Source organism: Tachysurus fulvidraco, chromosome 26, assembly GCF_022655615.1.
Source record: "Tachysurus fulvidraco isolate hzauxx_2018 chromosome 26, HZAU_PFXX_2.0, whole genome shotgun sequence".
Classification (NCBI taxonomy): Eukaryota; Metazoa; Chordata; class Actinopteri; order Siluriformes; family Bagridae; genus Tachysurus; species Tachysurus fulvidraco.
This window is the reverse complement of record NC_062543.1, coordinates 176,340-188,839: the sequence shown is the minus strand read 5'-3', so window position 1 is coordinate 188,839 and position 12,500 is coordinate 176,340. Positions and strand designations below refer to the sequence as shown.

Sequence of the window (12,500 nt, the reverse complement as noted above, 5' to 3'; positions counted from 1 at the left end):
TCAAAGGGGAACCTCATCCTCATCTGGGTGACACTGGGGGTGTGATTATATAACCTCATCCTCATCTGGGTGACACTGGGGGTGTGATTATATAACCTCATCCTCATCTGGGTGACACTGGGGGTGTGATTATATAACCTCATCCTCATCTGGGTGACACTGGGGGTGTGATTATATAACCTCATCCTCATCTGGGTGACACTGGGGGTGTGATTATATAACCTCATCCTCATCTGGGTGACACTGGGGATGTGATTATATAACCTCATCCTCATCTGGGTGACACTGGGGGTGTGATTATATATATACAGTCTGATAAATGTTGTAGTGATGTAAAACACCACATGGAGTCACATCTCCTCTTTAGTGTCGCAGAGTCTAACTGGAGCTGGTAGATCTGTAGATGTCTCAGGATCCTCACAGAGTCTCAATGAAGGTCCAAAATCTTCATCACACAGAAGACGATCAGAGCTGCTACAATGTCTGGATGCCTCGGGATGGTAGAAAATGAGAAGCAGTGGAGAGGAATTAATGTAGCTGATATAATATATAGTCTGATATAAAAGTCTGATGTAATAGAGCACAATATTATGGGATGTATTATGTGTACGCCTGACTGAAGAGATGAGTTTTTAATCTACATTTAAACTGGGAAAGTGTGTCTGAGCCCCGAACACTATCAGGAAGACTATTCCAAAGTTTGGGAGCTAAATAAGAAAACGCTCTACCACCTTTAGTAGACTTAGATATTCTGGGAACTAGCAGAAGTCCTGAGTTTTGTGATCTCAGAGAGCGTGAAGGATTGTAACGTGTTAGAAGACTAGTTAGATACATGGGAGCTAAACCATTAAGAGCCTTGTACGTAAGTAGCAGCAGTTTGTAATCAGTTCTAAACTTAACAGGTAGCCAGTATAGAGATGATAACATTGGGGTTAAAGGTCATACTTTCTTGTCCTAGTGAGAACTCTGGCAGCTGCATTTTGGACTAACTGTAACCTATTTATTAAAGATGCAGGACAACCACCTAGTAATGCATTACAATAGTCCAGTCTAGAGGTCATGAACGCATGAACTAGCTTCTCAGCATCAGATACAGACAGGATGTTTCTCAGCTTGGTGATATTTCTAAGATGAAGAAGGCTGTGTTTGTAATCTGGTGATATGAGTTTAAAGACAAGTTACTGTCTAATAAACACCAGGTCTTTCACTGTCGAGCTACTAGTAACAGTACATCCCTCTAAATGGGAGTTAAAGTGTGAGAGTTTCTGTGCACTGGTTTTTGGACCTGTAAGTAGTATTTCTGTCTTATCAGAGTTTAACAACAGAAAATTACAGCTCATCCAGTCTTTTATCTCTTTACACTCAGACAGGTAGGATCTAAACCAAATGCAGCACTAAGGTCAAGTAGAACTAATAGTGACATACAGTCTTGGTCCGAAGCTAAGAACAAGTCGTTTGTAACTTTACCAAGTGCAGTTTCTGTGCTATGATGGGGCCTGAAACCTGACTGAAACTCTTCAGAGATGTTATTCTCCTGTAAGAAGGAGCTCAGGTGAACAAACACAACCTTTTCTAGTATTTTAGACATAAACAGAAGATGTGAAATAGGTCTGTAATTTGAGAGATCTTTAGGATCTAAATCAGGTTTGTTAATGAGGGGAATAATAACTCCTCAGGGTTCACCACATCAGATCATAAGAAACACACCGGATTCCTTCCCAAACACAACCCTCTTATTTTATCCTAGCAGTTTATCCCTCAGTGTCTGGATTGATTCTCCACCTGGGAGTCGAACCCAGGATCTTGCACCTGGACCACCGGGGCCATAAAACTGATAGTGTTAGTACTCAATAAAGGTATAGAAAAAATATATAAGATAAATACGCATGCAAATGAAAACACACCACTATTTTGTTTATTCGGGTCCAGACTCGTGTCACATGGTGAAATACTTCACTGTTTGCACTGGTGTTCCTTGTGTGTATGCATGTGTGTGTGTGAATAATATCACAATATACCTCAGCACATCTCTCACTGTTACAAATACCCACACATTTATCATCAAAGCTACACACACACGAGCCCATGTCTCTTATTAATGTCCATGTTGTCCAGTGTCTCCACAGACTTTTAACTCCATACACTGACATTAAAACAGGGCATTAAAAGAAAACGGATTTCCTATGATGCCCTGCTCAGAGGCCGTGGCTCTGTAAACTCTCTGTCTCCACTTCAATCGAAACTACATGATGGCCAGGAATCATTGCCAACCCCAATACACGTGGCTCAGCCTGAGAGAACGAGTCTGAGAGAGACAGAGGTGAGAGAGAGAGTTAACAAATGCAATAATATACAGCAAGGCTGTGTACAGTGATACAGTGTGGACTGTGTATATGTGTGTGTGTGTGTGTGTGTGTGTGTACCAGTGGTCCTGAGGAACTCCTGAGCAGAACCCAGAATGACGTTACAGTCTCTATCAGTGCAGAGGAAAAGTCCGAGCAGCGTTCTGCCATCTGTCATCTGAATCTTCATGCTCTTATTCAGCAGATTCTCCAACTTCTGTCTCGCACATGTATAAACACACTGCTCTGACTGACACACACACACACACACACACACACACACACACACACACACACACATATACATCATACTAGTGTTAGTAAATACTACAGAACAGATCAATGTTTTACTGCTGATATTCAGCTCTGTGATTGGGCAGAAAGTAGAGCAGCTTTATAATAATAATAATAATAATAATAATAATAATAATAATAATAATAATATCTCAATACCTCAGTCCGCAGGTCTGTCCCTATATTATATTATATATATATTATATTATATTATATTAATACCTCAGTCCGCAGGTCCGTCCCTATATTATATTATATATTATATATATATTAATACCTCAGCCCGCAGGTCTGTCCCTATATTATATTATATTATATTAATACCTCAGCCCGCAGGTCCGTCCCTATATTATATTATATTATATTATATATATATATTAATACCTCAGCCCGCAGGTCTGTCCCTATATTATATTATATTATATTATATATATATATTAATACCTCAGCCCGCAGGTCTGTCCCGTTCTCCTCCATCATCTGATTACAGAAAATACTTTAAATCTTTAAAAGGAAAACAAAGACATTTCTGTTCATCTCACTGCTAAGCGGCTCAGTCACTAATGCGCATGTGTGGAAATGACGTAGGGTCACGTGGGGTTGCCGGTGTTAGTGAGAGTGTGATGATCAACTCAACACTCATCCAAAATGAACCATTAAGTCAATAAAAAAGCGCACAAATCAAACGACAGTCATAAAAAATACAATTAAAGAAACGTCTTGTAAAGTACACAAAGTGTGTGGAGACATTTAATGTAACAACATTAACATCGTCACAAGCAGCTGTACTATACGTTCATGGTGTTAATTGTACATTAATTATTATATAAGTAATAGAACTGCTGAGTGATGCATTTAATCACATACACAAACTAAAAATAAACACTGATGCTGTTGGTTGTCATGGCGCCTCATCTGCAAGCATCTTAAGTGCTGGTCCATGAAAGCGCAGGACATGCCACCCCTCATCCACGGTCAGGTCCTCGGCTCCTTTACTCAGGTAGAAACCCAGAGATGGTTTATTCCAATCCAACACAGCAAACTGCAGACGCACACACTGCTGGTCTACACACACCTAACACACACACACACACACACACACACACACACACACACACACACACACACACACTCATTGACCTGAACACAACTACAAAGGCAATGTTAAAGGATTGTTAAAGACACTAACTGGATTAAAACTCACTTGAGCTACAGAAGCCATCAGTGCTTTCCCAACACCTTTACCTGTTGGGGGGGGGGGAGGAGAGAGAGAGAGAGAGAGAGAGAGAGATACATCTGAAACACTGTTAAGAGAAAAAAACAAACAAACACAAAGACACACACAGACACACCTCTGAACTCAGGCATGACATACAGATCCTCCATGTAAATGCTCCTCCCTTTCCATGTACTGTAGCTGTAAAAATATAGCACATAGCCAACTATGGTGTGTCCTACACACACACACACACACACACACACACACACACACACACACACACACACACAAACACACACACACACACACACACAGTCCTCTTATTGTACTGCAAGTGGCCACTCATATGTACAATCCTGAGTGTTTAGGAGTTTTATGTAATTGGGACAGATTTTCATCTCTCACCTTCTTCAGATTTCAGCTCCTTTGGAACTTCAGCTATCAGACATTGATAAAATGGGTTCAGACCAAATCCATCTCTTTGTAGCTCTGTTCCAGGACAGACAGAAAAGTTTACACGCTGAATCTGAACAACACATTAGAATAACGTAGTACCTTGAGTAGTAAAGTCTCAGATAGACAGATCATTTATTGATGACAGAGGAACCTGGGAGGTTTGGATCTTTTCTCCTCACCACTTTCTCATCTTCACTCAGGTTTGCTGACTGTGGATTGGTTTGGACTCTATGTACCAAAAAGCCCTCATGTGTCACCTTCTGACTCTCCCTTTTAGTCATGATGTCATAGCTAGTCTTACTAGCTGGTTAAATAAAGTACATTGTCTTCAACCATCAACTGATTAGAAACATACCTAATATTTACCCTCCTATATATGTCACACCACTCAGTGTTCTGAGTTTCTGGTCTGATCATCTCTCCTTATGGAGCTACTTCCTCAATCCATATGTTCTACCCCTGGTTAGAGTCTCGTCTCCTGGTGGTCACCCTGCCATGGATTGATCTACATGGTCAGTCAGTGTCTCATGGGATTGTTGTGTATGAACTTCTGTACCAATGTTGTGTCAATCAGCTGTATGTTCCTAGTGATGGCCAGTTCGTGAACGAATCATTCTTTTGAACCGGTTCTTTTTAGTGAACTGGATGAACCGGTTCACCAAATCGGACTGATTCGTTCTAAACAGTTCCCGTCTTGAGTCAGCGCTGATCCACAAGTTACTAAAGTTACACACTTTCAGTCATGTCTGACTTCACTGTTTGCACTGGTGTCTGACAGTCGGTCTGACTCTAAATAAACTAATATCCCGGAGTTATATGTAACTCCTGTACACTGAACTGACATGTTGTGCTGAGAGAACTGTGATCTCGAGCTGTTGATACTGCGCATGCGTGAATTACTGAACCGCTACAGCGAATCATCAGTACACTGAACCGATACAGCGAATCATCAGTACACTGAACTGAGAACTGTTTCGGACGCGTCCGACAGACTGTTGATGCTGCGCATGCGTGAACCTTCAGAGCAAATTATACATATTGGGATATGCATAGTAACTAGTCATAGGCTATTAAACACTTTTATATTAAATAAAATCATTGTATGTCACTCAATATATGTCAGTTAATTTGACTATTGACTGTTGTGCAGGTTAGTCTGTATTTTTATATGCCGCTTTTTGTAAGTTGATGAAGATTAGTTTATTAACTTTATATCTTTAAGACACGTAAAACATCCACGTTTGCACATAAATGCCTGTACTGCGTGTTTTAGTTGCAAAACTTAAATGTAAGAAACGTATTTAACTAAAGTTATGATTACAAAGAACTTTTCGAATGTGTTAAATTGATTGTATTAATATCTGCCGGCAGCGGGATGATGGAATTACGTCATTGAACTGGATTTTTGAACCGGTAAGCGGAAAAGAACCGAACTTCCCATCACTAGTATGTTCTGGTGTTTATCAGCAATCAGGTCTGAGCTGAACTCAGAGGTTATGATGACCCATTAGTTCCTCAGGAGCTCTCGGCTGCACTGTTATAAACTGTTGTAGAAAGGACATTATTTACATTTACACTATTTACTGTAGAGTGTCACCCAGATGGGGATGAGGTTCACTTCTGGTTCCTCTCAAGGTTCCTCACATCATCTCAGGGACGTTTTCCTCATTATCGTCACCTCAGGTTCAATCATTAGGATAGATGTTAAAGATAAATAGAAACTTAACATTGTTTGTTCGAGACAATGTGAACTGTTAAAAGCGGCATACAAATAAATTTAAATGATCACTAATCAGCCGTGAACTGAACACCACCTTCATGTGAGATCTTCACCTGGTCAGCCATCTTCTCATATACTGCCAACTCCTGCAGATATAGTTAATCAGCGTTAATAAACACACACACACACACGCACGCACGCACGCACACACACACACACACACACACACACACACACACACACACACACACACACACACACACACACACCATGATCATTCTATGGATGTCTACACAGTCCTGCTCTCTCGCTGCTCGGATCATGAACTTCATTCCGAAAGTCCTCAGGAACACAAACTGAACTAGCCTGCAGTGTTGTACGTTCTGGGTTGCCAAATCAACCAGTTTCACACCAAAACCAGCGTGTCTGTTCCAATATAGTGACCAAAGATATACATACACTAGATGTCGCCTTGTATAGGGCAGTACATTGGAATGAATGCGTCAATTGAGCCGCCATCTTGGTACGGGGGACACCCCCCCCCCCTCCTCTTAATGCATTAGCGTAAATGTAGGTAAAGAAATAAAATCACCATAAATCGTCATGAATGCCATTTCTAGTTTTTTTTGGTTCATTCCAGCGATCAGACATTTATTTATTATTAAGTCCAGAGAAAATTTAATGTTTTGATATTAAGATAATTTACTTTTTCACAATATAATACACAGTGCTAGTAGGTGTAAGTTTATTTCATTCTTCCACTTGAGTAAACTTTATATAAACAATCACTACTTACCTTATAGCCTACTGTATGTAACACTGCTACAATGGTGTGTGTGTGTGTGTGTGTGTATATACATACACATATATATTACCTTACCTTATAGCCTACTGTATGTAACACTGCTACAATGGTGTGTGTGTGTGTGTGTGTGTGTGTATACACACATATATTACCTTACCTTATAGCCTACTGTATGTAACACTGCTACAATGGTGTGTGTGTGTATATACATACACATATATATTACCTTACCTTATAGCCTACTGTATGTAACACTGCTACAATGGTGTGTGTGTGTGTGTGTATATACACACATATATATTGCCTTACCTTATAGCCTACTGTAAGTAACACTGCTACAATGGTGTGTGTGTGTGTGTGTATACACACATATATTACCTTACCTTATAGCCTACTGTATGTAACACTGCTACAATGGTGTGTGTGTGTGTGTGTGTGTGTATACACACATATATATTGCCTTACCTTATAGCCTACTGTATGTAACACTGCTACAATGGTGTGTGTGTGTGTGTATACACACATATACACATATATAATACCTTACCTTATAGCCTACTGCGTGTAACACTGCTACAATGGTGTGTGTGTGTGTGTGTGTATACACACATATATATTGCCTTACCTTATAGCCTACTGTAAGTAACACTGCTACAATGGTGTGACTATACATGTTCATTTAAACATTTAAATTGTATTGGTTTATTTAATGTGATACACAAAGCAATTTGCAGGTGGAAACAAATCACAAATTCAAGAGGAACATAATGTGAAAGGTAGATAGTTGAGGTGTTAAAGACTGTTCAATCTTATATTTATTCTTTTTCTGCAAGATTTTGCCACATTAAATAAGTATGTAATAAAGTCACATAAACAAACAAACAAACAAACAAACAAAAAAAAACAGTTTGACTTTGAGGCTGAACTTGTGTTACACTGCCAACCTAACTGTGACATACAACACACACACACACACACACACACACACACACACACACACACACACACACACACACACACACACACCCCTCAGTTTTATCACTAAAGTGAGTGTCCCTGCAACTTGTCCATGACTGACGTCTCTGTTTATCACTTGGGACAAACAGATTCAGATTATAATATTTAATACCATGTCACCAATCAAAAGCTATTTTCATGGCAAAATTCAATTAAAAAAACACAAATATCATATAAATGTAATAAAAACAAAACAAATATAAACAGCAAGTCATATTATACAATTTTTTTTTATTTTAATTAACATACGATAAAAAAATCCAAACCCTTTTCAGACATAATGTCATTAAATCTGTCTTTAAGTGAAGTAACTTGATAAAGAGCGTTCAGCTTGTGTTAAGGACAATCTAATAAACTATGTTAGACAGATGAGGGAATCTTACAGAACAGAAAGTTGGGTCTTTTCACTTTTAAGCAAAGAGCAAGTGTCAGTTTTTAATGTCCTTATTAAGAGCTTCAGAATCTACAAACATTGTCTGTTTCCCTAACTGTCACAAACTAATGGGTAACTAACATGGATCAGCTGCGGTCATTAACCAAGGACTGAAACAAACCAACGGAACACGAAATATAATTTCCTAACATTCATCACCATAAAACACGTTCTCACGTGTGTAATGTAATCCCTTCTGTCTGGGTTTAGTTTTATTTCGTTTTAACAACCAAACGCAGCTCAGAAGTCCGGCATCTGCCACGTGTTTAAGGTAAAGGAGCCCCGTACAAAGATGGCGGCGGTGTTGACGCATTTTTAGGACCCCAAGGCGACATCTAGTGTAGAGATCTATGTATAGTGACCTAGTAAACTGTATTTGTGCGCATTATCCGGCGCACATTAAGCGCAGCCACATCTCTACCGCCCCCTACATGCAGCTGCAAACGTTACACAAGTCAGTCAGTGGATAGTTTTACATCCGGTTCACGTCTAGATCCCCCCCTCCCACCCTCCCCTAATCATCATCTGTGTTAAAGTGTTTTATCAAAGATATTGCATTATGATTACAAGGTTTGATAAAGTGATTGACAGGTTGTTTTTATATCACAGAAAGTAGCTTACCTTCTATTGCCATGTCTATTACATCATACCTGCTAAATACACACACATTTAATTGTTTGTGCCTATGCGTGTAAATGAAAAAGAGAGAATTATATATATTTTTATTATATTCAGCATGTGAAATATAAACCAAAAATGTATGAATAAATCAGTGTGAACATGTAAACACACACACACACACACACACACACACACACACACACACACACACACACACACACACACAACTAAGCACATATAGAAAAGATCAACCACCCCAGTCTCAGCAGGACAGTGTGTGCATGTAGAAGACACATGTATGTAACAAAATGTCTGATGTGTGTCTCAGACGTCATCAGTAAGGGAGCTAGACATTCCTACTCGGCCGCACACACACATGCACACCATGACGCAGCAGCTGGCTACGATGATCAGACCGATGATGATGTAGACGAGCGTGATGGTCCAAAAGGCAAAAAGGTAAAGCGTCTTATCACAGTATGTCAGCATATGATGGTCATAACTTGGCTCATAGATGGAATAAACCCACACATTACCTACAACACACACACACACACACCTCAGTTTTATCACTAAAGTGAGACATAAAGACAGAAAGAAAGACTGAGAAGAGTGAGTGTGTGTCTTCACCAGCAATGAACCAGCAGAACAGGAAGAGTGTGATAAGGGAATTCCAGGTGGTGCATAAGGTGCTGATGGCTCCACCACCATTCTCCTCCTCCTGAGTGCAGGGGAGACACGACAACACAACCAGCACGAGTGAAAACACACCTGAGACCAACAGGTAGATCGGAAGGAGGGGCTGAAGAGGACATGCCTCCCGGTACAGCACACCTGAGTGAGAGTGAGTGAGAGTGAGATTCCATTCAATAACACACCTGAAGAAGGAGGAAATTAAATTAAATTAAGAAGTAAATTTTCACACCAATGACGAGCTGAGCAACAGGTAATGCAATGGCCACCAGTTTGGAGATTACTGAAAACAGAACAAAGAGAGAACGACTGAGTGTGTGTGTGTGTGTGTGTGTGTGTGTGTGTGTGTTTAGTACGTATTCTCTAGACAGTGTGGTTCAGCTTGTGACTCTTGGTTCCTTTTTATACCCAAGGACCATGTGAGTGGAGTGAGAGCATGTGGGTGGAGTGAGAGCATGTGGGTGGAGTGAGAGCATGTGGGTGGAGTGAGAGCATGTGGGTGGAGCTAAACTGTGTACATTACTGAGTAGTGAACATCTTTAGCAGTAACATGGAGCCTCTGTTTGGTGCAAATAAAGCAGACGTTGGCAGAAATCCCAACGCACACATTTACTTTAATAACGTGAAAGTGTAAGAGTGAAGAAGCTTTTCTACACAAGTTACTCAAACACAAATGGTATGTAAATTATGGCTCCACAGACTGAGACAGGTGTAGAGAGTGAGACAGGTGTAGAGAGTGGTGTAGAGAGTGAGACAGGTGTAGAGAGTGAGACAGGTGTAGAGAGTGAGACAGGTGTAGAGACTCTCTGTGACGCACTCAGAACTGGGAGACTCGGTTTAGGAGTCTGTCTAATATTCTGCAGCAGGGTTCGATCCTCCATTTATCACACACTCATCCTGCTGACAGAGAGAGAGAGAGAGAGAGAGAGAGAGAGAGAGAGAGAGACAGACAGACAGAGAGAGAGACAGAGAGAGAGAGAGACAGAGAGAGAGAGACAGAGAGAGAGACAGACAGAGAGACAGAGAGAGAGAGACAGACAGAGAGAGACAGAGAGAGAGAGAGACAGAGAGAGAGAGAGAGACCGAGAGACAGAGCGAGACAGACAGAGAGACAGAGAGAGAGACAGACAGAGAGAGAGAGACAGAGAGAGAGAGAGAGAGACAGAGAGAGAGACAGAGAGAGAGAGAGACAGAGAGACAGAGAGAGAGACAGAGAGAGAGACAGAGAGAGAGAGAGAGACAGAGAGAGAGACAGAGATAGACAGAGAGAGAGAGAGAGACAGAGAGAGAGACAGAGACAGAGAGAGACAGACAGAGAGAGACAGAGAGAGAGAGAGACAGAGAGACAGAGACAGAGAGAGACACAGAGAGAGAGACAGACAGAGAGACAGAGAGAGAGAGACAGACAGAGAGAGACAGAGAGAGACAGAGAGAGACAGAGACAGAGAGAGACAGACAGAGAGAGACAGAGAGAGACAGAGAGACAGAGACAGAGAGAGACACAGAGAGAGAGACAGACAGAGAGACAGAGAGAGAGAGACAGACAGAGAGAGACAGAGAGTTATAACAACAATCTAGTTCACAAACTCCACAGATATTTTAGTTAGCTGGAGATAATTTGGCCAAAACTATCAAGTTATGAACACTGTGTGTGTGTGTGTGTGTGTGTGTGTGTGTGTGTGTGTGCACGTGTGTCTTCTACAATGGTGTAAAAATGTCTTTATCAAGCACACACACACACACACACACACACACACACACACACACACACACACACACACACACACGTTGGCTAATTTGCTAACACAACACAGCTTGATAGAGATGATGACAGTTATGGAATTATTTTGTGCTTTGTAGCTTAAACACACATCAGGATGACACACTGTGGGTGAGTCTGATATTTAATAAGCTTACACAGTCATTATTTAAGTGTGTGTGTGTGTGTGTGTGTGTGTGTGTGTGTGTGTGTAACACTGAGCTGAATTTCTTAATCAAATATAAGTGAAGTTTAATGGTGTTAGATTAGTAGGTGGTGGTGCAGGTTGTAGCACCTCACAGCTCCAGGGTCAGTTTACTGTCTGTGGTTCTTATGTACAGGTCGACTGACTGGCCTTAAATGACCCTCATGGTGTTCAGTGTGTGTGTGGTCATGGTGACCTGTGACCTGTGACCTCTCACTGGATCCACTGACCAGGATAAAGTGCTTACTGAAGATGAAGATATTACAGTAATGATGAGAAACTGAACTCTCTGTGATCATCTGTGTTCAGGCTAACAAACAGTAGTGCACATCTGTCTTACTCAACATCTGTCTTACTCAACATCTGTCTTACTCAACATCTGTCTTACTCAACATCTGTCTTAACATCTGTCTTACTCAACATCTGGAACTCAGTGACAGCCAACAGCAGTGTTCATCTGGGGATACAAGACAGACCAGCTCTGAGGTGTAATCACTAGTGTGTTTATGGAGTACTAACCCTACGTAGGTTTTATACACACACACACACACACACACACACACACACACACACACACACACACACACACACACACTCACTCACTCACTCTCACACTCACTCACTCTCACACTCACTCACTCACTCACACACTCACACACACACACACACACACACACACACACACACACACACACACACACACACACACACACACACACACACACAGTACCCCGTGACAGTGTTTTTCAACAGTTAATACGGAACATGAACCAAATCCGGAAATATTGTGACCCGGTTCTCGTAACAGGAAACACACACACACACACACACACACACACACACACACACACACACACACACACACACACACACACACACACACCGAGTGGACTAAGTCGGTTAACGTCTATTTTGCGTCTGAAATAATGAGCAGAA

At 41.0% G+C, this 12,500-nt stretch overlaps 3 protein-coding genes across 7 annotated transcripts in view; all 3 read right to left on the bottom strand.

Annotated features, from left to right (window-relative positions):
- Window positions 1-1,893: 1,893 nt before the first annotated feature.
- Window positions 1,894-3,239, bottom strand: naa38 (N-alpha-acetyltransferase 38, NatC auxiliary subunit). Its single transcript, XM_047809210.1, has 3 exons — window positions 3,081-3,239; window positions 2,424-2,592; window positions 1,894-2,305 (listed from the first exon to the last, which is right to left on the bottom strand). Exons 1-3 carry the CDS (start codon window positions 3,114-3,116, stop codon window positions 2,196-2,198), a joined length of 315 nt encoding a protein of 104 aa, XP_047665166.1. The 5' UTR covers window positions 3,117-3,239; the 3' UTR covers window positions 1,894-2,195.
- Window positions 3,240-3,359: 120 nt separating this feature from the next.
- On the bottom strand, window positions 3,360-6,482 carry sat2b (spermidine/spermine N1-acetyltransferase family member 2b). Of its 2 annotated transcripts, XM_027179448.2 has the most exons (6): window positions 6,301-6,475; window positions 6,126-6,177; window positions 4,261-4,344; window positions 3,989-4,090; window positions 3,841-3,881; window positions 3,360-3,711 (listed from the first exon to the last, which is right to left on the bottom strand). In XM_027179448.2, the coding sequence occupies exons 1-6, from the start codon at window positions 6,361-6,363 to the stop codon at window positions 3,538-3,540; spliced, it is 516 nt and encodes a 171-aa protein (XP_027035249.2). In that variant the 5' UTR covers window positions 6,364-6,475; the 3' UTR covers window positions 3,360-3,537. The 2 variants fall into 2 exon arrangements, with proteins under 2 accessions (XP_027035249.2, XP_047665165.1); XM_047809209.1 differs by lacking the exon at window positions 3,989-4,090 and having other exon boundaries at window positions 6,301-6,482.
- A 2,512-nt stretch (window positions 6,483-8,994) lies between these two features.
- Window positions 8,995-12,500, bottom strand: part of LOC125140295 (transmembrane protein 272-like) — a 3,698-nt gene continuing 192 nt past the window's right edge. The window contains exons 2-5 of one of the 4 annotated variants that reach the window (XM_047809206.1): window positions 10,418-10,500; window positions 9,833-9,883; window positions 9,538-9,741; window positions 8,995-9,443 (exon numbers count right to left, since the gene is read on the bottom strand). In XM_047809206.1, the coding sequence (XP_047665162.1) occupies window positions 9,232-9,443; window positions 9,538-9,741; window positions 9,833-9,883; window positions 10,418-10,481 (531 nt within the window). In that variant the 5' untranslated portion in view covers window positions 10,482-10,500 and the 3' untranslated portion in view covers window positions 8,995-9,231. The remainder of the gene's footprint in view (window positions 9,444-9,537; window positions 9,742-9,832; window positions 9,884-10,417; window positions 10,501-12,500) is intronic. The other 3 variants (XM_047809205.1, XM_047809207.1, XM_047809208.1) reach the window with 3 other exon arrangements.